The sequence below is a fragment of the Dipodomys merriami genome, unplaced genomic scaffold (genome assembly GCF_024711535.1).
Source record: "Dipodomys merriami isolate MVZ:Mamm:240054 unplaced genomic scaffold, mDipMer1.0.p SCAF_63, whole genome shotgun sequence".
Taxonomy (NCBI): domain Eukaryota; kingdom Metazoa; phylum Chordata; class Mammalia; order Rodentia; family Heteromyidae; genus Dipodomys; species Dipodomys merriami.
Genome location: NW_027206213.1, coordinates 7027513 through 7054532, shown reverse-complemented (window position 1 = coordinate 7054532; position 27020 = coordinate 7027513). Strand labels below are relative to the sequence as shown.

Here is a 27020-nt window from a genome sequence, read left to right as displayed (position 1 = left end):
AGCCACCTTCCCAGCTCCACCGGTGGTTTGCGCCTGTAAGTTTAGCTATTCAGGAGCTGATATCTGAGGATCCCAGATCAAAGTCAGCTCAGGCAAAAAAGTCCCTGAGACTTTTATCTCCAATTAATCAGCAGAAAGCTAAAGTTGAAGAGTGGCATAAGGCCTGATTTCAAGCCCCATCAAAAAAAGAAAAAGAAAAGTTGGAAGGGAAATGTCTGACATCCATTTGAACTCATTTTGAAGCAATTATAATTAAAACAATATTTCCACTAACTCATTCAAATCTTTATTAAGTATACCATCTGCACAATTCTGTCAAGATTAGGGAAACAAATAGGTGAATTTTTAAGATGGTGCTGTCTCAAGGATTTTACAATCTAATGATAGTGACAAGCAGTTTAACATAAATTGTAGAAAAGGAATTACAACTAAGTATTTGCTCCTGAGTAAGAAAAATTACCTTTTACACTGTAAATTGACAGAAAACACTGTTATTATATAATATAGCTGTTAATCTTTTTTAAAGGATGCTGATTGTTTTCAGAAAAGTAAATGTGTTATCCTGTAACATCATATGACTGGTTTCATTTTATTTTTAAAATTTGCTTTAAAAATTGGAATGACCTAAAAACATCAAATTAACATCATGGAAAGTGAATTTGCAATAATGTGTAGAAAGGTGAGTACAAATGAGTCTAGCATTAAAAAGTTAAATTGGAATTACTTTGAAGATTTGCCTTTAGCAACTTATTATGGACACATGAGCATACATAAAATTGATTTTTTTTTTTTGTCAGCTATGGCACCTGAACTCTGGGCCTGAGTTCTGTCCCTCAGTTCTTCAGCTCAAGGCTAGCACTCTACCACTTGAGCCACGCACCACTTCCAGCCTTTTCTGTTTATATGGTGCTGAGGAATCTAACCCAGAGCCTCATGCATGCAAGGCAAGCACTCTACCACTGAGCTACCTTCCCAGCCCCATGATATGTATTTCTTAATACTGTAATTCACACATGCCATAATGATTTCTATCTGTAATAATACACTTGGTTAAGAAATTAGTAATTAGGGGCTGGGAAGGTGGCTCAGTGGTAGAGTGCTTGCCTCGCATGCATGAGGCCCTGGGTTCGATTCCTCAGTACCACATAAACAGAAAAAGCTGGAAGTGGTGTTGTGGCTCAAGTGGTAGAGTGCTAGCCTTGAGCTGAAGAGCTGAGGGACAATGCCTAAGCCCAGAATTCAAGCCCCATGACCAACAAAAAAAAAAATTAGTAATTTATAATACTTTATCAAAAAATAATTCAGGTGAGGAGTTAAGGGAGTAGTTTACTGGTAGAGTGAGTGGTTAGTATATATAAAGTCCTGAGTTCAACACACACACACACACACAAAGCAGCCGCAGTAGCTGGGGTAAGGTGGGCATGTTGGTTTCTGCTTATAATCTCAGCTAGGAGGCTGATATCAAGAATCAAGGTTTAGAGCCAGCCAAGGCAGACAAATCTGAAAAAAGCTAGAAATTGGGGCATGGCTCAAGTGGTAGAGTATGAGCCTTATTTTAAAAGAAGGTAAGCAAAGCACTAAGTTCATGCTCCAGTACCAGGGGGAAAAAAAGACTAAAACTAGACCACCAAGCGTTGGTGGCTCATATCTATCTATACTCCTAGCTACTCAGGAGGCTGAGATCTTTGGATTGTGGTTTGAAGCCAGCCTAGGCAAGAAAGTCCATGAGACACTTATCTCCAATTATCCATAAAAAGCCAGAAGTAGAACTCTGACTCAAGTGGTAGAGCACTAGCCTTGAGCAAAAATAAGGTCAGGGACAGTGCCCAGGCTCTTAAGTTCAAGCCCTAGGACTAACACCCCCAGACCTCCCAAAAGAGGATGATAGTATGTATAATTAAACAGTAAATTTCTAGTGCAGAAATGAATGTAAATTTGTAAGCATCTACGTTTTTTCATATTACATTACTTTTCACAAAATGGCTCAAATAAGAAACTTAATATAAACAAAATAGTTTATATTGCAAATCAAAAGAATGGATATATAGTATTAGTAGAAATCTTTATTAATTGATGCTTTCTAGAAACAGTTAAATCAAGGGCCAATACTGCTCTCTACTCTCAACACTCAGCCCATTTCCCCACAAAACAATTATATTTTCATAACTAGTAAGTTTGTGACAACTGTGATTCTTAAACCTTTTTCTCAAGCCCTTTTAAAAATACCAATCAGATTATAGTTGGAAACAGATCACACACAGTAATTTTTAAAACAGAACAGGCACAGTTTTGCTCTGACCGAATCATCTGGATTCAGTCCCTTTAGGCTCTGATGTCTTCGTTGATCCCCATGCTTATCAGAGATGCCCCTCAAGATGCTCTTAGCTGCTGCTGACATCCTGGTGCTGTACAGCAAGGGGCAGCGAGGAGAGCTTGTAATAAGTTTTAGTCTTCAGTATTTTCTTCTCTACTTCCTTCACCATCTTCATCTTTTCCCTGGTAAGAATCCTGGATGGTGGTTTCAACAAAATAATTTTCTTCCTCGCTCTCTCTTTCTTCTATTTTTTCTTCTTCATTAAAGCTAGAGGAAGAAATTTATCAATCTTTCAAAGGAAAAATGACTGGGTTTAAAGGCACATAAACCCTTTGCAGTGTATACCATTGCCTTGCCAGTCTTCCTCACGTGAATTAGCTTCAATTTATTACCAAGAAAACTCTATGAAAGTGTCAATGGAAAATTACATATTCCTCTGAGAAATAATTTATTTCAGAACCTGAGTGACTTCATTACAATTGATTTGAAAGCATGCTGTTATTTTTGTTACTTATGCCAGTCAGAAAGCTAATTTATTTTGCTTTAGAAACAACTTCATCACCATGAAATATTTTGATTGTGTCAAACACCATAACAGTATATGTTATAACAGATCGCATCATTCCCTTAGATAAAAGGTTTAACAAATAAGAGACCAGAAGTGAAAGCTTTCTTGAATTATAAGTAAGAATTTTTTTCAAAGGTAAGTTGTTCAGACATGTTATATATGTTACCTTTCCTTATCTTCAAGGCAACTCTTCATGTCTTGGTTGCTGAGGTACTCAAGTAATTTTCCACTTTGGCCTTTCTTTGAAACAAACTCATCAGATAATCCTAGTGCTTTTAGGGTATTAGAATAATGCTTTTCTGCTGCCATTCTTGCATTTTTCTATAGGAAAGACAAACCTTTTTAGATGAGAACAAGATTATAAATCTCTGCTAAAAGGGTATGGGTTAAAAACAACAGAAAAAGAAAGCAATGAAAATGAATGAGCTGTAGTTATCTGCCACAACACAAACAGATCTCACAAATACAATATGGAGCAAAGCACAAGTGTGCATTTAATATAATTCATTAACTAGACAAAACTATACCCCTTGGGGATAGACATAGGAGTGCAGTTGTGCAGAAAAACAAAGCAATGTTAAGCCTGGCACTTGTGGCTCACACTTGTAATCCTAGCTACTTAGGAGGCTGAGATCTGAGGATCACAGTTCAAAGCCAGAGAACAAAATGGTAGAGTGCTAGCTTTTAGCAAAAATGCTGAGGGACAGCACCTAGGGTCTGAGTTCAAGCAAGCCTCATTACCAATGAAAAACAAGATGATGTTTATCATGGATGTGATCATGACAGTTATCTTAGGGCAGAGGGTTGGGGTCTCGGAAGGGCACACAAACTTCTAGAGTGCTGGCATGCTCTGTTACTAACCCCAGATGATAGCACATGAAGAGTAATCTGTAATTATTCTTTATACTGTACCTAGGTTTTACCTACTGTTGTGACTCTATATGTGAAAATCAGTAAGAAAATGAGATCACATCAGTTCTACAATAGTTGTACAATGGGTCTGACAATGGAGTAGAAAGCAAGATCATGTAATAGGTATAAATAGGAGGCTCTTGAAGTGCTTTTAAGTATTTTACTTTTTTTTCTGGATGTAGTGGAGTTTGAACTCAGAACACTGGCTTCCTAGGCAGGTGCTCTACTGCTTGAGCTATGCCTCCAGCCCCTTGTTTTTGTTGTTTATTTTGTTGTTGTTGTTTTAAGAGTCTTGCTTTGCCCAGTCTTAAGCTGCTATCCTCCCAATCTCATCCTTCCACATAGCATGATACACATATATGCCACTGCGCCCAGCTACTTTTTTTTTTTGTCAGTTGTGGGGCTTAAACTCTGGACCTGGTACTGTCCCTGAGCTCTTAAGCTCAAGGCTAATGTTCTACCACTTGAAGCCACAGCACCACTTCGGGTTTTCTGGTGGTTAACTGGAGATAAGTCTCACAGACTTTCCTGCCTGGGCTGGCTTTGAACTGCAATCCTCAGATCTCAGCTTCCTGAGTGGCTAGGATTACAGACATGAGCCACCGGCACCCACTACTTCTTGAGATGCAGTTTCACAAACTTTTTGCTGGAGCTGGCCTTGAACCATGATCCTTCCAATCTATGCTTTCCAGCATCTAGAATTACAGACATGAACTACTGGGACTGAGCAATTTTTACTCTTTAGAAAGCATGGCTATCCCCAACGATAATAGAAGAATCAGTAATAATTACTGGCTTTACTTTGTGAAGGAAGCAAAGGGACATGGACTATCACTTCCTTGCTTGGAGATCCAGTGAAGCTGTGATGATCCTTTCAGAGGTGCAGCAGGTGAGGCTTCAGGGCACAGCTCAGTAGTAGAGCACTTGCCTAGCAAGTGTAAGGCCCTGAGTTCAATCCCCAACACCACAAAACAAAACATACTTGCAGCAAATTGAAAATCATTACAGGGGCTAGGAAGGTAGCTCAGTGGTAGAATGCTTGCCTAGCATGCATGAGGCACTGGGTTTGATTCCTCAGTACCACATAAACAGAAAAAGCCAAAGTGGCACTGTGGCTCAAGTGGTAGAGCCCTAGCCTTGAGCAAAAGTAGATTAGGGACAGTGCCCAGACCCTGAGTTCAAGCCCCAGGCTTGGCAAAAAAAAAAAAAAGGAAGTCATTACAGTTGTGAGACCATAGGCTTCATGGAGCTACAAGATGATGGTACTCACACTAGTAACTCAGTTTTAATGAACTTTCAGCTCCTATCAGTGGAAGTAAATTAGTTTAGGGCCAATATTGGCCTTCAGGTATCCATCTAAAGCAAAGTGAATAAAAATAGCTCAGTTCCAATGGACCAATGGAATCCCATACTGCCAAGATGTGAGTCAGCACCCAGTTTAACCCCCATATTAAAAAATACAGTGATAGCCTGGTGCTGGTAACGTGTAATCCTAGCTACTCAGGAGGCTGAGATCTGAGGATCACAGTTCAAAGGCTCTTATCTCCAGTTAACCACCAGAAAATTGGAAGTGGAGCTGTGGCTTAAAGTGGTAGAGTGCTAGCCTTAAGCAAAAAGAGCTGAGCGACAGCACCCTAGACCTGAGTTCAAGCCCCAAGCCCAAGAAAAAAACAAACAAAAAACCAAAACAGATTTGTAAAAAAATAGTTTTATTGTTAAAGGTCATAAGCAATGTAGATGAAGATAATGATAACTATCATGAAGATTAAAAGGTGTTCGTGACTTTAAAAAAAGAAAGGGTCTGGAAATGTGACTTAATGGTATAGTACTTACTTGCCTAGCATGCATGAAGCCCTGGGTTCAATTTCTCAATACCACATAAACAGAAAAAGCCACAGCCAGAAACTGTGGCTCAAGTGGTAGAGTGATAACATGCAGCAAAAGCAGCTCAGGGACAGTCCTCAGACCCTGAGTTCAGCCTCAGGATTGGCAAAAAATTAATTAATTAAAAAAATCGAAACAGTGATAAGCTAGGATAAGACAGTGGCTCATGCCTGTAATCCCAGCTACCCAAGAGGCTGACATGTGTGTGTGTGTTGAGCAAAAGATGTCAGGGACAGCAGCCCAGGCCCTGAGTTCAAGTCCCATGGCTGACAAAAAAAAGAAATATCTACTCAGTTTATAAACCTGTGGTTTCCAAAAAAGAGAAATAATATAGTTTGTTTTGTAATCGGACATATTCTGCTAGGTAATAAGTCAGCAGAGGAAGATGACAAATAACCTATAAATTGACAATGAAAAGAGCTGCAAGTGACTTTGTTATATAAGTAACAGCTGTTAATTTGCAGCAGTCGTCATAGCAAAATACAGTACAAGGAAAATGTACTAACACATGTTAACCAAAACAACAGTGGTGCACTGCCATAGACAATCTATACACAGAACTAATTACATTTTGCCAAGTGCCAGTGGCTCACCCCTGTAACCCAAGCTACTCAGGAGGCTGAGATCAAAGGATCACTGTTCAAAAACAGCTCTGGCAGGAAGGTCTATGACACTCTTATTTCCTGAAATTAATCATCTGAAAAAAATGGAAGTAGAGTTGTGGCTCAAAGTGTAAAGTGCTAGTCTTGAGCACAAAAGCTCAAGGATGGTGCCCAGGCCCCGAGTTCAAGCCCCAGGATGGGCATACACACACAAAAGAACTAATTATACTTTAATACAAGAAAATTATACTTTTATACAAGAAAATATATAATTATTCCTAATTTAAACAAGTATTTCTCCTCTGTACTTTATCATGAAAAGATCTGTAAATCCTATGAAATAACAGGAACAGTTAAAACAATTGTATTATTACTTTCTTTACTATAAAAGACCTTGCTAAAAAGTATTACCTTTGTTTCTTCCAGAAGCTAAAATAATGATGGACTTTAATGCTCTAATTAAAGCTCCAGTTCAAAGGGGGAAAATATATATGTATATTTTTTATTTTTATTTTGTTGGTCATGGGGCTTGAACCCAGGGCTTGGGCGCTATCCCTGTGCTCTTCAGCTCAAGGCGAGCACTCTACCACTTGAGCCATAGCACTACTTCTGGTTTTCTAGTGGTTTACTGGAGATAAGAGTCTCACAGACTTTCCTTGCCTGGGCTGGCTTTGAACCGTGATCCTCAGATCTCAGCCTCCTGAGTAGCTAGGATTACAGGCGTGAGCCACCGGCGCCCAGCTTATATATATTTATCACCAGTAGTTAGTAGAAATTTTTTTATTTGCTTAACAATTATTGAATGATTATAGCAAGCCCTCACAAGAGCATGGGAAGAGAAAAATGTTTTCAGCATATAAACTGGAGAAAAAATAGCGGTTATAAAAATAACCTGCTTTCAACATATACATCATTTATTTTGCCATGCTTTCTGATGCTTTAGAATGGTGGGAATGTACAGAATAACAAAATATTAATACTGAAACTCATCACAAATTTATCAAAGTAATGTTCCTAGTCTAGACTCACCCCAGAAAAAATAAAAGGTAAATGTCTGACCAATGTGATTATAATTGTTCAAGTTGGTTCAATAGACACTTGCTAACATGTCCACTGTGTCAGGCTAGCCCTAGGCACCAGGTGCTGGGATTACAAAGACTTGGCCACCACTCTTAAAGTGAATTAGCAAAACGGCAAGAATCTTACACAGACAAACAATTTCAACAAGCTATGACAGATGTATGCACAGGCTAGTTAAAGAACAGAGGGAAGGGTAACCTGGGGAACAATGCAAGATAGTGACTGCGCATTAAGATGTGGATGAGCTAAAAGTAGTAAAGACAGCCGGGTGCCAGTGGCTCACACCTGTAATCCTAGCCACTCAGGAGGCTGAGATCTGAGGATCGCAGTTGAAAGTCACCTCAGGCCCGTAAGACTCTTATCTCCAATTAACCATCAGAAAACTGGAAGCAGTGCTGTGGTTCAAGTGGTAGAGCACTTGCCTTGAGCTGAAGAGCTCAGGGATACAGCCCAGGCCCAGAGTTCAAGCTCCACAACTGACAAAAAAAAAAAAAAAAAAAAAAAAAAGTAAAGACAAAGACTCTGAGGTGTCTAGAAAGTAGCATGAACAGTCAAGTTTGAAGGTAGCAGAAAGTAAAGGGTGTGTGTATGTCGGGGAACAAGATACGGGCAAAATGAGTGCAGTAGGAGACAGACTAGAGAGGTTAACAGAGCTCACAGGAGTCTGAATACTGGACTAAGACTAGTGCATTTTCTTTTAGGAGGAAGCAGGATAGCTAAGGGTTAAGTACTTGGAAGCCTATCAACATGGGTTCTAACCTAGCCCTGTCATTTACTAACAATAATCCTCATGGGTTACTTACCTCCTTTGAACTTGAGTTTGTTCATCTACAACAATGACCTTGACTTATAGCACCAATTGGGGAAGTTAGTAATAGACCCCTTTATACCATTCATTGGAAATGAGACTAGGACGTGAGAATGGATAGTGGACTGTTATCCAGGGTTATCAACTGTTGCCCAGCATTAATTTTGACAGAGGAATGGAAGTAATGACATGAAGATATACATGGCTTTGCAAAGGAAAGGGCCAAGAACCAATCAAAAAAATTATGTTGCCCAGACTACTCTTGAATTCCTGGACTCAAGCCATCCTCTGCTTTAGCTTCCCAAATAGCTTATTTATAGGCAAATGTCACCTTATCCAGTTCATTCAAATTATAATTTTTGGAACTAGTAGATAGAAAATAGAAGTTTCATGAGGCATTTCACCAGCAGGAGAGATTACTTAGGAAAAGAAGGTGGCAGGTTTCTCAGTGACCAACTCCTTTGGGAGAAGTAGTAGTTCTTAGCCATCTAAAGTAAACCCCAACCAAAGTAGAAAACCAAGAGGAGCTCACATGTCAGGCAAGTGCTTCAACTGTCTACTACTTGTTTGTGGCCTGAAATTCACAATGCAGCTCCTGTCACCTCCAGTGGTTCTTATCTATTGTCAAGAAGTGTCACCAAAGTGAACTCAAAGTTCAAAGTACTCAAAATTGATAAATGTCCCTTACAAGAGATTATAGCCAGGTGCTGTGCCTCATGCCTATATCCTATCTACTCAGGAGGCTGAGATCTGAGGATCATGGTTTGTTCAAAGCCAGCCCACACAGGAATGTCCCTGAGATTTTTTTTGTTGCTGCTGTTGCTGGTTGTGGGGCTTGAACTCTGGGCCTGGGTGCTGTCCCTCAGCTCTTCAGCTCAATGCGAGTGCTCTGCCACTTGAGCCACAGCACTACTTTTGGTTTTCTGGTGGTTAACTGAGATAACAGTCTCACAGACTTTCCTCCCCAGGCTGGCTTTGAACCTCGATCCTCAGATTGCTCGGCCTCCTGAGTAGCTGGGATTACAGTCCTGAGACTCTTTTTCTTTCTTTCTTTTTTTTTTTTTGGTCAGTCATGGGGCTTGAACTCTGGGTCTGGGCACTATCCCTCAGCTCTTCAGCTCACTGCAAGCACTGTACCACTTGAGCAACAGCACCACTTCCAGTTTTTTGGTGGTTTATTGGAGATAAGAGTCTCATGGACTTTCCTGTCCGGGCTGGCTTTGAACAGCGATCCTCAGATTTCAGCTTCCTGAGAAGCTAGGATTACAGGCGTGAGCCACCAGTGCCTGAATCCTGAGATTCTTATCTCCAATCAACTACCAAAAAACCAGAAGTGGTAAGTGGCACTGTAGCTCAAGTGGTAGAATGCTAGCTCAAGGACAGTGTCCAGGCCCTGAGTTCAAGTCCCATAACAACAAAAAAAATTAAATCAATAAGACCGTGGTTTCAAAAACAGATGCATTTTGGGGGTTGGGAATGTGGCTTAGTGGTAGAGTGCTTGCTTCACATGCATGAAGACCTGGATTCAATTCCTCAGCACTACATAACAGAAAAAGCCAGAAGTGGTGCTGTGGCTTAAGTCGTAGAGTGCTAGCCTTGAACACAGAGAGGCTCAAGAAGAATGCCCAGGCCTTGAGTTCATGCTCCAGGACCAGCAAAGCAAAAAAAGCAAACAACTACCACCAGAAGTGGTGCTATGGCTTTAAGAGGTAGAGCACTAGCCTTGAGCAGGAGAGTTTAGGATTAGTGCTCAGGTCCTGAGTTCAAGCCCCTGATCATCATCAACAACAACAAAAACATCATAAAACTGAGTGAAAACAGAAAAAGTAGTATCCACTGTCCCTAAGTTTGGTTTTCCTATAAAAAAATGCTTTCAGTGATTACAGATAAGACTGAAATACAGATTCAGTTTTTTAAAAATGACCAGATACACTACACTCAGAAAGTATAGACTAGGAGGACTGCAGTTCAAGTCCAGCTTGATCAGAAAGTTATCAAGATCTAGTTCAATAAATGAGCTGGACACAGTGGTGCACACCTGTATAGGAAGCTTAAGTAGGAAGAACATGGTCTGAGGCTGGCCCTAGGCAAAAAGATGCACAAGATTGTATTTGAAATGTAACTAAAACAAAAAAGAGTTGGAGATATAGTTTAAATGGTAGAGCACCTGCCTGGCAAGTGCAGTGCCCTGAATTCAAACCTTAGTATCACTAAAAAAAAAAAAAATTACTGGCAGAAATAAATCTGATTCAATTAGCCATTTTGTTTCATTTTTTAATTCTGCAAAGATCTTCAAATCATTCATGAAGCCTCACCTTAATATATGACCAAGTTGGTTCTTCAAAATAACCAGACTTTAAAAAGTTTGTGCAACTAGTATTTTAAGACAATTGGATTGGCAGTATATTCTTTATCAAGCGATTGCCTGCCTCATCAGTAAGATACTCTCCTTGAGCTATCACAGAAACATTGTCTCAATAATTATGTAACACATACATAGGGAAGATGGGCTTTAAGTCTGGGAGCTAAAGATTTTTTTTAAAGGCTGACAATAGCTCTTATATTCCAACAAACACAACCTGAGCAACTCTTTCAAACAATAATGGCCTCTGTTTTAATTCTTCTTCTCTTTCTTCTAGCTCTTGTCGGTATTCTTTCATCCTTTCCTTTTCACTCTTTCTAAAATCAAATAAAAGGAATAGAATTTTAAAAGGCCATCTAAGAAAAAAAAACTTACATATATAACGTTTAGCTTAAATGACAAATCAGAAATTGTGAATTTAGCTCAGTTCCTTTTCTGATAAATTCTTTATTTTTGTTGTTGTTGTTGGTCATGGGGCTTGAACTCTGGACCTGGGCGCTGTCCCTCAGCTCTTCAGCTCAAGGTGAGCGCTCTACCGCTTGAGCTACAGCACCACTTCCATTTTCTGGTGGTTTATTGGAGACAAGAGTCTCACGGTCTTTCCCGCCCGGGCTGGCTTTGAACCATGATACTCAGATCTCAGCCTCCTGAGTAGCTAGGATTACAGGCGTGAGCCACCAGCGCCCGGCTAGACTGATAAATTCTCATGGAATAAAGTTTTAAGGTTCTGAAAGCACACATTCTGTGGCCCTGGAAAAGTCTAGACATTTTGACTTTCAAAATCATCAAGGCATAATGTGCAAAGGGACTTAAACTAGAAGAATGACTTCCTTCTTGTCTCATTTGTAAGTATATATACCAGGAAGATTTGATCCAAATTATAGTTCTCTTTAAAGAATTTAAGAAAATAATTAAAGAAAAGAATTAAAGAAAATAAGACCTTGTTCTTCTTTTCCCCTGAGATCTCTTAAAGGTTAGTGGCAAAGTTAATTAAATGGGAGCAGGTCAAGGAGAAATAGGGAGCATGATAATTAGCATATAGCATACATAGAAGAATAGCAATCAAAATACATAAATTTACCATATGTGTACTTTTTTGGGCTAGACCCTGTAATGAATTAAATAACACTTTTTCTCTACATAAGATACAGTAAAGCAATCAGGATAAAAAGGCAGATAATAAGGAAATAGTTATAAAGTAATAAGTATCTTTAATTATCTGCAAATTAGTGTTATGAAAAACTAGGTTTTTTTCCCTACTGGTAAATACTTTTTTTTTGTTGTTGGTCATGGGGCTTGAACTCTGGGCTTGGGCGCTGTCCCTCAGCTCTTCAGGTCAAGGCTAGCGCTCTACCACTTGAGCCACAGCGCCACTTCCAGTTTTCTGGAAGTAAGAGTTTCATGGACTTTTGTTGCCTGAGCTGGCTTTTTTTTTTTTTTTTTTTTGTCGGTTGTGGGGCTCGAACTCTGGGCTTGGGTGCTGTCCCTCAGCTCATCAGCTCAAGGCTAGCACTGTTTGAGCCACAGCGCCACTTCTGGTTTTCTAGTGGTTTATTGGAGATAAAAGAGTCTCATGGACTTTCCTGCCAGGGCTGGCTTTGAACCAAGATCCTCAGATCTCAGCCTCTTGAGTAGCTAGGATTACAGGCATGAGCCACTGGCACCCAGCAAATACTATATTTCTAAGAAATTTTTGGCGCAAGTTCATCAAATTAAGTTCCCTCTATCAGTGGATTATACTGCATTATAAAGGAATGCTCATCATTAAAAGCTAACAGACATATGATATACATATATAATACATATATATAATAACATATATAATTTGAGTTATAAGAACCAAACATATATGTCATTTAATATAATAAATTAATAAATTATATTACTTACCCAGCTTTGGGGAGGTATTTTCTGACTTTAACATGAACACCTTTAAGTATAACATCTAGACACTGGTTTTCAAACTTCAATATTCTGAAGGGGTTCTATAGATTCTGTGCATGTTTTAATTATTTTATATTGAAACTATAATGAAATGCAACATGTACCACTAAACCCCACATAGGACTAGAGAGGCTGAGCTAGGAGGATTCTGAATTTGAGGCCAGCCTGGGCTCTCTAATGAGATCTTGCCTCAAAAAGAGAGATAAAAGAAAAGGGGGAAGGTTAAGGGGGGGAAGGGGAAGGGGAAAGAAAGAGGAAAAGGAGAAAGAGAGAAAGGGGTGGGGAGGAAATATTCTTGGTTGGGGCTGGGTTGTAATTTAATGGTACAAAATAAGTAGCATGGTCAAGGCCCTGGTCCAATCCCTAGCACCAAAATAAGAAAGAAAAAAAAGGGGGCGGGGGGGGGCTGGGAATGTGGCTTAGTGGTAGTGTGCTTGCCTATCATACATGAAGCCCTGGGTTTGATTCCTCAGCACCACATAAATGGAAAAGGCTGGAAGTGGCACTGTGGCTCAAGTGGTAGAGTGTTAGCCTTGAGCAAAAAGACGTTCAAGGGGGGCTGGGAAGGTGGCTCAGTGGTAGAGCGCATGCCTTGCATGCCAGAGGCCCTGGGTTCGATTCCTCAGCACCATATAAGCAAAAAGAAAAAAGCCGGAAGTGGCGCTGTGGCTCAAGTGGTAGAGCGCTAGCCTTGAGCTGAAGAGCTGAGGGACAGCGTTCAGGCCCAGAGTTCAGGCCCCATGACCGGACCCAAAAAAAAAAAAAAAAAAAAAAAAAGACGTTCAAGGACAGTGCTCCGACTCTGAGTTCAAGCCCCAGAACTGGCAAAAAAAAAAAATCCGAGACTCTATAGAAAGCTACTAAATTTTATTTTGATCTGTGTGAGTTAAGATTTTTCTCAATACTATATTATGCAATCAAAAATAATACAAAGAGGCTAGGAATACAGCTCAGTGGGAGAACATGTGTTAAGCACACACAAGGTCCTGGGTTCAATTCCAAGTACCATAAAATTGTGTGTGTGTGTGGTGTGTGTGTAGTTGGGCATTGGTAGCTCATGCCTGTAATCCTAGCTACACAGGAGGCTGAGATATGCTGATCGCAGTTCAAAGCCAGCCTGGGCAGGAAAGTCAGTGAGATTTATCTCCAAAAATAAAGGGCTGGGAAGTTGGCTCGGTGGTAGAGTGCTTGCCTCGCATGCATGAGGCCCTGGGTTCGATTCCTCAGCACCACATAAGCAGAAAAAACCGGAAGTGGTGCTGTGGCTCAAGTGGTAAAGTGCTAGCCTTGAGCTGAAGAGCTGAGGGACAGCGCCCAGGCCCAGAGTTCAGCCCCCACGACCGGATCCAAAAAAAAAAAAAAAAAAAAAAAAAAAGCCAAAAGTAGAACTGTAGCTCCAAGTGGAGGAGTGCTAGCCTTGAGCAGAAAAGTTCAGGGACAGTGCCTACACCTTGAGTTCAAGTCCCACAGTTGACGCCAAAAAAAAAAAAAAAAAAAAGGAACAAAAATTAAAAGGCTAGATGCTGATGAAACATTAAACATTATAGGCGTTAAGTATGGCCTTGATGGAAAATGTTTCTAAACTGGGCACTAGTGCCTCACTCCTGTAAATCCTAGCTACTCAGAAGGCTGAGATCCGAGGATCGTGGTTGGAAGCCAGCTTAGGCAGAAGAGACTCTTATTGCCAATTAACCACTGGAAAAACAGAAGTAGCGCTGTGGCTCAAGTGGTAGAGTACTAGCCTTGAACACGAAGAGGCTCAGGAACAGCACCCAGGCTCTGAGTTCAAGCCCACAACCAACAACAACAACAAAAAGTTTCTGTTCATCAACATGGCTTCATGATTCTCCCCAAGAGGTGTGCGTATGTGTGCATGTATGAGTTTACACAGGCATTATGCATGTGTGTACATAATGAGTATAAGTGACCAATTGTAATTTTAATCCATAAACTAAACTAAACTACTAATACTATTCTCCACTTGTTCTTTTCTTGGAATCAACTGATTTTTTTTTTTAAGAGTTTGGAAATAAATGCTCTGAAGATTCAGGATTCTTTCATAATACCTGAGGTGTTTTAGTTTGGATTTAGACATCTGAGCTAAACTTTGGTGCAAGTCATAAGCCTTAACCCGGATTGTCAGGAGTTTCTGCAATTCTTTCATTCTTTGCTTCTGTTTAGTTAGGATCCGATTTCTCTCTTCTTCCGACATTTTCTTTTCCTCAAGTGATCTCCTGAGGGCAACAAACTATGGCTTAATTCACTTTAAGCCAAGCAAAATGTTGTTTATCAAAGATTTACTGTGGGATAATTCAAAGGTTAAAAAAAATGGACAACCTTCTTACAGAAATCTGACTTGTGAATCTGGAAATCCAATCAAAGCTAAAGGTCACCTTGCCTGTCCCCCAAAATTCAAAAACTATATAAAGTACATTTGCTTCTTAGAACACCCTAAGCAAAATGTTTTACATTGTGCAGTAAAATATACTATAGATATAGTAATAATTTCTTAATATTTTCAAATTCACCAACATAAAATTAATTAACAGAGCTGCATACAGGAATTTAGCAATCTCAAGTTAGTGGGTACTAGTCATTACCTTGTGGCCTGCTCCCGTCCTCTTGAAGATACTGTGTGCTTTGTCGGGCTGACAGTTTTATAAAGTGGGGGCTTTGGATTCGCATTTTTCACTGATGAGTTACACCTTGGAGACAGATAAGGCCAACGTGTTTCTCTCAAGTTTTCTTCATCTGCTCTAATGTCTGCCCTAACTTTGTCTCTTTTGGCAGAGTCACTTGAGGATGTCTGAAGGTCAAATTGTTTATAAACTGTTGAGCGCGTTGGAAACCTGAGTTCTGAGAATTCTTTATATTTCAGAGGGGGGTCATGAGTATCAGGAACCTGGCCTCTACCCCTGGCTTTACTCCTTAACTTTCCAGATCGCTCAGGATTCCTGGGGTTCCTGCATGTTGTCCCAGAAGGCAGGGCGGAGAAAGCCTCTAAAAATTCTTGGGCTTTCAGCTGTGCCCTAAGGCTTCTATAGAGTTCTTCTTCTTTTAATTTATCACTAATAGGCGAAGAGAAACCATAAGTAGATCGAGGTATGGGTCTGGCTTTAAACCGGCTTGTTTTCTTTTTAGACTTAAGTAAGTCTCTCAGCTGCTTTTCCCGGGCTGCTCGCTTCTGTTCCTCCCTTGCAATAAACTTAAATGGCTTTTGTAAAGCCAAAAGAGCTTCTTTGTTTTTCTCCTTCATCATCCTCCTCCTTTCCTCATTTTGCTTGACCATATCTTGATAACGGGGAAAGAAGATATATGAAGGAAGAGGATTAGCTCGGAATTTCTTCCTACGCTCAGAATCAGCTTGTGTCTTGATCAGTTTACGCATCATTTCAATATCCGACATAGCCTTCTTGGCCTCTTCTTTTTTCTTCTGTTCTCTAATTGTCATTTGAAAAGGCACAGGCACAGTAACCTTGGGCACCCATTCTTTCGGTTTCTTCTTTGTTTTTTCAACTGCTGGGAAGTCAGAATCATCACACTTTATGTAATCTTCAACACAGAAGTCTCTCCACATGTTGTTGATGAGCTCCTTGGCATACGTCATCATTTTGTGTTTCTTGGAAAGCTCTTTTTTTAGCTGCGGTAGATCCTCTTCAGAGGAAGACGTATGCAAGGAGGAAGACCGGGTCAAATCAGGCTCCGAAAGTGATGTCACTAACAACACAGGGTGATAGGAATTCTTTCCCGTTGCACAACTAAGTGAGAAGAATTAAGATACACTTTCAATTCTTCTTGATCAAACATAAAACTTAACATAGGCCTACATCTATTTTCAGGGTATAATAATCAGCTAGAGAGAGGAACTGGAATGAACTTATGAAAATTATCATTTTTATTTAAAACAGTTTAAAGATGTTTACAAATGATCTGGTTTGATTCTTTATCTTAGAGTCAAAGAACCTGAGATTAGAGGGCTGTTGTATCTTACTTTTATTTATTTATATATTTTTGTGGGTCGTGGGGCCTGAACTCTGGGCTTGGGCACTGTCCCTGTGCTCTTCAGCTCAAGGGAAGTGCTCTACCACTTGAACCACAGCACCATTTCCAGTCTTCTAGTGGTTTATTGGGGATAAGAGTCTCATAGACTTTCCTGCCCGGGCTGGCTTTGAACCATGATCCTCCAGATCTCAGCCTCCTGAGTAGCTAGGATTACAGGCTGAACCACCAGCGCTCAGCTCTGTTGTATCTTATCTACTAAGTCCTCCAAATTTTCCAGTCACAATCCTAAAACATTTATCTCATCAGGTCACTCCATTGCTTTGAACTTTTCAATGATTCCTCTTTGTTACAAAGTCTAACGTATAAAGCCCTTCAGGAAAGATCTCTGCTTCCCTTTCCAGTCTTAACCTCTCAGCCCTCTCTACTCCCAGTCACGATTCTTCAGTCAATATGTAGTATGTGAACTTCCTCACACCATGACTTCCTGTGCCACCATGCCTTAGAACATCTGATCTTTGCTGCCTACAAGACTGCTTCTTATGTGCAGCATCGTCGCTCTCCTTCCAGTCTGAGCTCACATAAGACACTTACTGGAAAATTCTTTCTACCAACACCCTGGCATGACCAACTGTTTCTTCCTCTACTTCTTCTTCTTTTTTTTTTTTTTTAAACCAGTCCTGGGCTTGAGCTCAGGGCCTGGGTGCTTTCTCTGAGCTCTATTGTTCATGGCTAGTGCTCTACCAATTGAGCCACAGGTTCACTTCTGGCTTTTTGGTAGTAAACTGGAGATAAGAGTCTCATGGACTTTCCTGCTGGGACAGGCTTTGAACTGTAGTACTTAGATCTCAGCCTTCTGAGTAGCTAGAATTATAGGTATGAGCTACCAGCAACCAGCTTTCTTTCTTTTGGATACAGGAACTATGTAGCGCTAACTGCCCTTGAACCCCTGATCTTCCTGCCTTAGCTTCCAAAGTGCTTGGATGATAGGTATGCATATCTGGCTACATCAACTATTTTGAATATAATCTCCCCTTTATATAGCACTAGGAGTGCACAGAGAAGCAGCAGCAGTGCTCATACCTTTACTCCAAGCTGTATCAAGAGGATGATGGTCTGAGGCTAGACCTAGGCAAAAAGTCTGTGAAACCCCATCAATCAATAAAAGCTAGGTGTGGTGGCACACTCCTATTATCCCAGCTATGTGGGAAGCATAAATAGGATTTTGGTTCAAGCTAGCCTGGGCAAAATGCAAGACCTTATTTGAAAAATAAGTTATGAAAAAAGGACTAAGGGTGTAGCTCAACCATTATAGCACTTACTATCAAGTACAAAACCCGAGTTCAAACTCTAATACCACCATAAAAAAAGGTGTAACAATACTTAAGAGAAAATATTCTGAAACAATTTTATTTCACTTTTAAGTAGACATAAATTACAATGAATATAAACTCACCTGGAAGAGATACTAGGAGAATCTTCCTTGATGATTACTGGCTGAACTTCCTTTAAATTTAGCTTTTCTTGGTACATTCTTCTTAATATTTTCATAGTTTTTATGTGGGCTGCCTTCAGTTCTTTTAGTCTCCTGAAATACTCTTCATTAGAGTGGGAGATATCAGAAAAGTTAACAGTGTCTTCATACGTTATTCGATCATTCATTGGAGAAGAGTTGATGTTATAATCAGCCTGGCAGGAGGGAAAAAACTGTTCAATATCATTTGGAATAAAGAAACTGACACAAATTCAAATGTTAGAGGTTTATTTTTGTTTGTTTTTTTGGTCAGCCCTGGGGCTTGAACTCAGGGCTTGGGCACTGTCCCTAATCTTTTTTTTTTCTCAAGGCTAGCACTCTACCACTTGAGCCACAAGGCCACTTCCAGCTTTTCCTGTTTATTTGGTACTGAGAAATTGAACCCAGGGCTTCATGCATGCATGCTAGGCAGCACTCTACCACTAAGCCACATTCCCAGCCCCAAATGAGAGTCTTGAAAGACCCATCTAGTTAGGTTCTTAAGTTACTTGGAGTCTATGTACATTTTCCCCTAAGGATATTTTAAGGACATGAGGAGCAAACTCCCAGAAAATCCAAATCTGCTTTATGAATTATAGATATCCTCTTGCTCAGATTGTACACAAAGCCATGCCTGAAGGGTCCACTGGAATTTTATCTCACTCCTTTTATATATCTTTCATTTCTTTAAACTGTACTACTAAGGAGATTAAAAACTCCCTTCTATGTAAAATCAAAAGTTTAAATATTTTATTAGTTGAAAAACATATGAAATTGTTTCTGATACTATGCATGAAAGACTGCCAACCATAGTTTTAAATTTAGCCTACTACCTGGAACAGACTCAATGGAAAAAGAGTATTCGTTAAATTATAGATTTAATAGATGACACTACAACAGAAAAAGTCATTATAAATAATAGGACTTTTTTTTTTTCTGGTCAGTCATAGGGCTTGAACTTAGGGCCTGGGTGCTGTGCCTGAATTTTTTTTTTTTTTTTGGGGGGGGGTCTGGTCATGGAGCCTGAACTCTGGGCCTAGGCGCTATCCCTCAGCTCTTCAGCTCAAGGCTAGTGCTCTACCAATTTGAGCCACAGTGCCACTTCGGCTTTTTCTGCTTATGTGGTGCTGAGGAATTGAACCTAGGGCCTCATGCATACAAGGCATGCACTCTACCACTGAGTCACTTTCCCAGCCCTGTCCCTGAATTTTTATTTTATTTTATTTTATTTTTTGTCAGTTGTGGGGCCAGAACTCTGGGCCTGGGCACTGTCCCTCAGCTCTTCAGCTCAAGGTGAGCACTCTATACCACTTGTGCCACTTACGGCTTTTTCTGCTTATGTGGTGCTGAGGAATCAAACCACTGAGTCACTTTCCCAGCCCTGTCCCTGAATTTATTTATTTATTTTTGTCAGTTGTGGGGCCAGAACTCTGGGCCTGGGCACTGTCCCTCAGCTCTTCAGCTCAAGGTGAGTGCTCTATACCACTTGTGCCACTTACGGCTTTTTCTGCTTATGTTGTGCTGAGGAATCAATCCCAGGGCCTCATGCATGTAAGGCAAGCGCTCCACCACTGAGCCACCTTCCCAGCCCCCATCCCTGAATTTTTTTTTTGCTCAAAGTTAGCACCATACTACTTTGTGCCACAGTACCACTTGTTTTTTTGGTGGTTTATTGGAGATAAGAGTCACTTGCCCTGGATTTTCTGGACTTCCCGGACTTTCCTGCCCTGGCTGGATCTCAGCCTCCTGAGTAGATAGGATTACAGGCATGAGCCACAGGTGCCCACTCACTAATTTGCATCCCTATGGAAAATAAGCTTTACAAAAGCTAGCATTTGTCTGTCTTATTCACTTTTGTGTTGCCAGTGTCTGGGAAATACCTGGTCAACAGCAGATGTTCAGTAAACACTTGTTAATTGAATGAATGTACAGTTTTAAAAAATGCAAGTGCTGGGAGCCAGTGGCTCATGCCTGTAATCCTAGCTACTCAGGAGGCTGAGATCTGAGAATTAGCATTCAAAGTCAACTGGACAGGAAAGTCCGTGAGACTCTTATCTCCAATAAAACCACTAGAAAAAGGGAAGTGATGCCGTGGCTCAAGCAGTAGAGGTCTGGCCTTGAGCTGAAGAGCTGAGGGACAGCGCCCAAGCCCAGAATGACCTACCAAAAAAAAAAAAAAAAAAAGCATGTGTTAGCCTGGCACTGGTGGCTCATGTCTATAATCTGACAGTGCCCAGACCTTGAGTTCAAGCCATAGTACCAGCACCAAAAAAAAAAGACAAAAACAGCAAGTTTTGGGCTGGGAAGGTGGCTCAGTGGTAGAGTGCTTGCCTTGCATGCATGAGGCCCTGGGTTCGATTCCTCAGCACCACATAAGTAGAAAAAAAAAACAAAAACCAGCAAGTTTCCACCAAAGGAAGCGCAGTTATTTCCTTACAAAACGATTGAATCATGTAAAGAAATAAATACTGTTCTACAAATCATGTTGAGCAAAATAAGCCAAGATCAGAGAGACAAATGGCACAGTCTCCCTAATATGCGAATGTTTTACATTCAAAATGCAACAAGAGGGCTGGGAAGGTGGCTCAGTGGTAGAGCGCTTGCCTTGCATGCCTGAGGCCCTGGGTTCAGTTCCTCAGCACCACATAAGCAAAAAGAAAAAATGACGAAAGTGGCGCTGTGGTTCAAGTGGTAGAGCGCTAGCCTTGAGCTGAAGAGCTGAGGGACAGCGCCCAAGCCGAGTTCAGGCCCCACGACCAGACCCCCAAAAAAAATAAATCCAAATAATATTATGGGCTGGGAAGGTGGCTCAGTGGTAGAGCGCTTGCCTTGCATGCCTGAGGCCCTGGATTGGATTCCTCAGCACCACATAAAGCAAAAAGAAAAAAAAAAGCCAGAAGTGGCACTGTGGCTCAAGTGGTAGAGCACTAGCCTTGAGCTGAAGAGCTGAGGGACAGCGCCCAGGCCCAGAGTTCAGGCCCCACAACTGGACCAAAATGCAACAAGATATGACAAAGTAAACAGGATATCAAGAAACAAAGGACCTCTTCTTAATTTGTCGTATCGTTTTTTAGATGACCCTACTTATGGTATATATGTGTGCACATATGAGGGAAGGAATAAGGAGGGCATGGAATCAGAGGAAAACAGATGAAAAAATGCAGCAGAGGGGCCTAGCAGCTGCACTGGACATTGATGAAACTGAACTAAGCAACTCAAGGGCAGTGATGGGAGGAAGGGAATGAGAGAAAGAGGGAACGCCTTATACTAAGCAAAAGGAAAGAAATGTACATATCATTCTATTTGGAAGAAATAGTTGTACTGTTGGGCTGGGAAGTTGGACAGCGCCCAGGCCCAGAGTTCAGGCCCCACCCCCCCCCCCAAAAAAAAAGAAAAAAAGAAATAGTTGTACTGTCAAAGTTTGTAGAGTTCACAAGCTTTATAGACCATGATAATGACAATTCGCTTTGTGAAAGTTAAAAATGTGTTTGTGCCAATTACTAAATGGGCAAGGGAACTAAAGAGGGACTTCTCAAATGAAGAAATAAAAATGGCAAAGAAACACATGAGGAAATGTTCATCATCCCTGGTGGTGAAGGAAATGCAAATAAAGACAACCCTGAGATACCACCTTACCCCAGTCAGAATGTCCCACATCCACAAGTCAGCCAACGACAAATGCTGGAGGGGATGTAGAGAAAGAGGAACCCTATTACACTGCTGGTGGGAATGTACACTTATACAACCACTTTGGAAAGCAGTCTGGAGGGTCCTTAGAAAGCTAAAGATTGACCTCCCTTACAACCCAGTCATACCACTTCTAGGCATCTACCCTGAACAACAGGAACCAATATACAAGGACACGTGCACCTCCATGTTTATTGCAGCACTGTTCACAATAGCTAGGATATGGAAACAACCCAGATGCCCCACCACAGATGAATGGATCCAAAAATTGTGGTATCTATACACAATGGAATATTATACAGCCATTAGAAATGACAAAATAATGGCATTTGCAGGGAAATGGATGGAGCTAGAAGGAATCATGTTGAGCGAGGTAAGCCAAGAGCAAAGAGACAAACGGTACATGGTCTCCCTAATAAGTGGATGCTAAATCCAAAATGTTAGGTGATACTACAAAATTAACAGGACTTAAGAAACAAAGAACTCCCACTCATCTGGTCGAACCACTACTAAATATCCTCATGCTGCTGATCACATGTATGGTGTATATGTGTACACCGTTATATGTTATAGACTGTGACAGACATTTTGCTCCAGGAAAATTAGAATGAACTTGTGATTTAAAATGAGCATCATCATGAGGCTCTGGGTTCGATTCCTCAGCACCACATAAACAGAAAAAGCCGGAAGTGGTGCTGTGGCTCAAGTGGTAGAGTGCTAGCCTTGAGCTGAAGAGCTGAGGGGAAGCACCCAGGCCCAGAGTTCAAGCCCCACAGCCAACAATAAATAAATAAATAAATAACAAATAGTAAGAGTGAGGGAAGGGGTGACCCTGTCGAAAAAGAAATGTATTTTGGCCAGGCGCTGGTGGCTCATGCCTGTAATCCTAGCTACTCAGGAGGCTGAGATCTGAGGATCGGGGTTCAAAGCCAGCCCGAGCAGGAGAGACCGTGAGACTCCTATCTCCAATAAACCACCAGAAAACCGGAAGTGGCTCTGTAGCTCAAGTGGTAGAGCACTCACCTTGAGCTGAAGAGCTGAGGGACAGCGCCCAGGCCCAGAGTTCAAGCCCCACGGCCGACCAAAAACAATAAAAAAATAAAATAAAATAAAATGAGCATCATTATTCCACAATACTGTGAAATTTGGGAAATTATGTAATCACTTAATCACAATAAAAAAAAAAAAAACACCAGAAAACTAGAAGTGGTGCTATGGCTCAAGTGGTAGAGCATGAGCCTTGAGCTGAATTGTTCAGGGACAGCTCCCAGGCCTGGAGCTCAAGCCCCACGGCTGACCAAAAAAAAAAAAAAAAGAGATCTTTCATGCGATTGTTTCTAACATATTTATAAGATTATGTCTTTGTTGCCTTGTATGTCCCTCCCCCATGGTACAACCCCTGTTTTCACTATATATGATGTTGGTATATGTGGAGGGGAAGGGAAAAAAAATTGTTAAAACAGGGATACAGGAGGACCCATTGCAACAATAAGATGTACAAGTTGTTATGTCCAAAAACGAACTTTACAACTTTGGTGGGGGGGATGGGGGGAGGATACGAAGGGATGGGAAGGGGAAACAAAGCAAGAGGCTACAATGCTTGATAAGAAATGTGCTCATTATCTTACCCATGTAATTGTAACCCCTCTATACAGTATTTTCACAATAAAAATATATAAAAATAAATAAATGCCAGTGCTTGGCTCCCCCCCCAAAAAAAATGTTTGTGACTTTAGCTACTGTGGGACAGTTCCCACAATATTGTAAAATTTATGCAATCACTTAATCTCAATAAAGAAAATTTTTAGAAAATATTGTTCTAAAGGCTTGGATTTGGGTAGATGCCTAGCTTAGTGGCAGAGCACCTGCCTAGCAAGTTGAAACCCAAATTTAAAACCCTAGTACCACCAAAAAATCCCAAAACTTAAAAAAAGGCTTGTATTCATTTTATTAAATTTTTTTTTTGGGTCCGTTCGTGGGGCCTGAACTCTGGGTGTGGGCACTGTCCCTCAGTTCTTCAGCTCAAGGCTAGCGCTCTACCACTTGAGCCACAGCACCACTTCCGGCTTTTTTCTTTTTGCTTATGTGGTGTTGAGGAATTGAACCCAGGGCCTCAGGCATGCAAGGCAAGCGCTCTACCACTGAGCCACATTCCCAGCCCTCATTTTATTAAATATTAAGATGTAGGTTAAAATGAATGGATGCCAAAAGCATTCATGTATTCTCATTGATTCTTTCAGAATATCTCTTATAAGGTCTTAATCAAAAGGATCAAATGATTTAGGCCTACAAGGAGAGAGTGGCAGGACTGATAATCCTCATTTAGGCATTGATGCTTGCACAGCATCATCCCACTTTTAGCTTACTACTTTAATACAACTCAGATTAATTTATCTTATAAGATTTTGCCTAAAACACATCAAAGACTTAAAAAAAAAGATTTCCAATTCTAATTTCGTCTTTATTGGCACCACCCCAACAACATTTAGTGCATCAGTTAACACAGGCTGTATATTTGTTTAGCTTTCTGTGTTACATTGTAAATGTGCCATTGGATAAGAGGATGATCTTTCTAACATTAGTTTGACCCACTTAGGTAATGAATCCTTCCAGCACCTGTTGCTTTCTAGAATCAGTTCCTATAAAGAATTGTGTTGTCATCTATAAAGGCTCACCTGCAATTCTAGAATTTTTATTAAAGTTGCCCTTTTTATTGGAAAAGATTTGTTAGGAATGAGTCAGATCTACATTTGTAAACCCCAATGGAAAGAGAAAAAGGAAAATACGGAAAAATATAAAACTATCCTTATAACATGCTATCATATATTAATATATTACATATGTAGGAAATTAAAAAAAGACTAGACTATATAACTTCAAAGCAGTGGTTAGCCAGGTGCAGGTGGTTTGCCAGGTGCAGATGGCTGTCTGTAATCCTAGATACTCAGGAGACTAGATTCTCATGAATATTTAGTATATAGTATCCAGCCAGGGCAGTAAAGTCCATGAGATTCTTCTCCAATTAATCACTTAAAAAGCTGGAAGTGGAGTTGTGACTCAAGTGGTAGAGTGTAAGCGTTGAGTAAAAAAACTCAGAGAGCCAAGCACCAGTGGCTCATTCCTATAATCCTAGCTACTCAAGAGGCTGAGATCTGAGGATTATTGTTTGAAGCCAGACCAGGAAGAAAAGTCCATATGACTCTTATTTCCAATAAACTACTCAGAAAAAGCTGGAAGAGGTGCTGTGGCTCAAGTAGAAGAGTCAGTACCAGGGCTTCAACTCAGGTATTCCCATTCTTACTAGGCTTTCTTGCTCACACCGGCACTCTTGATCCACACCTTCAGCCTGGCATTATGTTAACTGGAGATGGGAGTCTCTTGTACTTTTAGCCCAGGCTGACTTGAAACCTCAATTCTCCAGGTCTGATTCCTGGAGAATAGCTAGGATTAGAAATATGAACCACTGGTGCCCAGCTATGAGTTTACTATTGAAGCAAATTAACCTTTAAAAAATTAAGATGGAAGGCTGGGAAGTTGACTCAGTGGTAGAGTGCTTGACTCCCATGCATGAGGCCCTGGGTTCGATTCCTCAGCACCACATAAACAGAAAAGGCCACAAGTGGTTCTGTGGGTCAAGTGGTATAGGGCTAGCCTTGAGCTGAAGAGCTCAGGGACAGTGCCCAGGCCCTAACAAGCCCCAGGACTGGCAAAAAAGGAAAAAAAAAATCAAGATGGATTAGGATGGAGGTATAGTTCAGGTAGTAAAACCTGCCTTATATGCATCAGGCTCTGAGTTCAAACCCTAATACTAAAAGATAAAGAAAATCAAAACATCCACAAGATCCATCAAGATCTATCACTGGATCACAATCTAGTCTATGCAGCTCTGCACTCTTTTCTGTCTTTCTGTGTCCCCCAGTCCTGGTTATCAGGCCTACTGTGGTAGTTTACCCAGTTTACTTTTAGATCTTTGTATGGTAGTCTTAGAACAATGTCAAAGTTTTAAGAGTTAGCTCTTGCTGCTGCTTTTTCTTTTTCTTTTTAGGATCCTGTCTTATTGAAACTAGCTCATTATATAAATTGATCTGTCCTAAGGTAATCACATTTTACAAAATAAGTCTGCAGTTTAACAGGGCATTGTGGAATATAATTCCAACTATACAAATGACCAGCTCCTCTACCACTGCAAGACAAAGTAGAATATAATCTTCAAATGAGCTACTCAAATGACAGCCCCATTGGTTTAAAACTTGCTTTTTTTTTTTTTGTACCCCCCTCAGTTGTGGGGCTTGAACTCTGGGCCTAGGCGCTGTCCCTCAGCTCTTCAGCTCAAGGCTAGCGCTCTACCACTGGAGCCACAGCGCCACTTCCGGCTTTTTTCTTTTTGCTTATGTGGTGCTGGGAATCGAACCCAGGGCCTCAGGCATGCAAGACAAGCGCTCTACCACTGAGCCACCTTCCCAGCCCCCCCCCCCACTCAACTCTTAAAACCTTTTTTTTTTTTAAGTCCACATCTAGCCCTGATGTCTTTAGCTAAGATCCACTAATAACCAAGACCTTACTGATGGAGGATAGAACTGATTCACCTGACTGTACGAGTTATCCACTACGGGGTACACCAGTTTTCCTCAAATTACAAAAAAAAAAAAACAAAGATTTCTGTTGCTGGAGAGTAGGTCAGGTCCTGCCACTTTACCAGAAAATCGTGACATTGCTCTCCAGAGCGGGCCCCGGAAGCTCAGGCCGGCGATCCTGACGAGGCAGGAGGGGGTCTGAGACCCGAGGACCGCGGTTCGAAGCCAGCCCGGGCTGCAAAGGCCAGGAGACTCTCATCTCCCAGGAAGCGTTCTCGGCAGGCCGCGAGGCCGCCTCTCAAGTAGTAGAGCGCCAGCCTTGAGCGAAAGCAGCCCCGGCGCGGCGCCCCGGCCCCGGGCCCGCGCGCGCGCTCTCCCACCCGGCGGGGCGGGAGGGCCCTGCACCGGGCGCCAAGCCCCGGCCTCGCCGGGGGGCCGGCCCGCCCTCCGCTCGCGCCCGGCCCCGGCCCACCGCCGCTCCCACGTTACCGACGCCCGCGCAGGCTGCACCGCGCTCTCCTCCTCCTCCTCCTCCTCCTTGCCCAAGGCGGCGGCCGCCGCCGCCAGAACCTGTCTGGGGTCTTGGCGTTGGTACAGGGCGGCCCACGCTCCGGTGGTATTTCCCGGGCTGTGACGCGCTGCGGGGTGCGAGGCGGCCATCACCCCCGCTCCGAGGCCTGAGCGCCCGCGCTGGCCCGGGGCGAGTGAAGCTGGCGCCGCCTCTAGCGACCCACCGTCCCAGCGGGCGGCCGGCGGTTTCTAGGGGCGCGATT

At 41.6% G+C, this 27020-nt stretch overlaps 1 protein-coding gene across 4 annotated transcripts; it reads right to left on the bottom strand.

Annotated features, from left to right (window-relative positions):
* Positions 1 to 1146: 1146 nt before the first annotated feature.
* Positions 1147 to 27020, bottom strand: LOC138815265 (protein FAM161A-like). Of its 4 annotated transcripts, XM_070004558.1 has the most exons (7): positions 26737 to 27020; positions 17930 to 18162; positions 15075 to 16232; positions 14541 to 14708; positions 10748 to 10847; positions 3049 to 3203; positions 1147 to 2581 (listed from the first exon to the last, which is right to left on the bottom strand). In XM_070004558.1, exons 1-7 carry the CDS (start codon positions 26905 to 26907, stop codon positions 2446 to 2448), a joined length of 2121 nt encoding a protein of 706 aa, XP_069860659.1. In that variant the 5' UTR covers positions 26908 to 27020; the 3' UTR covers positions 1147 to 2445. The 4 variants fall into 4 exon arrangements, with proteins under 4 accessions (XP_069860659.1, XP_069860662.1, XP_069860660.1 ...); XM_070004559.1 differs by lacking the exon at positions 14541 to 14708 and having other exon boundaries at positions 1148 to 2581; positions 26737 to 27019; XM_070004560.1 differs by lacking the exons at positions 1147 to 2581; positions 10748 to 10847 and having other exon boundaries at positions 3065 to 3203.

Coding starts and splice junctions, on each gene's coding strand:
- LOC138815265 (XM_070004558.1), bottom strand. CDS start 26,907: ATGGCCGCCTCGCACCCCGCAGCGCGTCACAGCCCGGGAAATACCACC. Junction 18,163..26,736: donor TGCAGCCTGCGCGGGCGTCG/GTAACGTGGGAG, acceptor CCCTCCTGCCAG/GCTGATTATAACATCAACTC. Junction 10,848..14,540: donor TCCAAACTAAAACACCTCAG/GTATTATGAAAG, acceptor ATTTGATTTTAG/AAAGAGTGAAAAGGAAAGGA.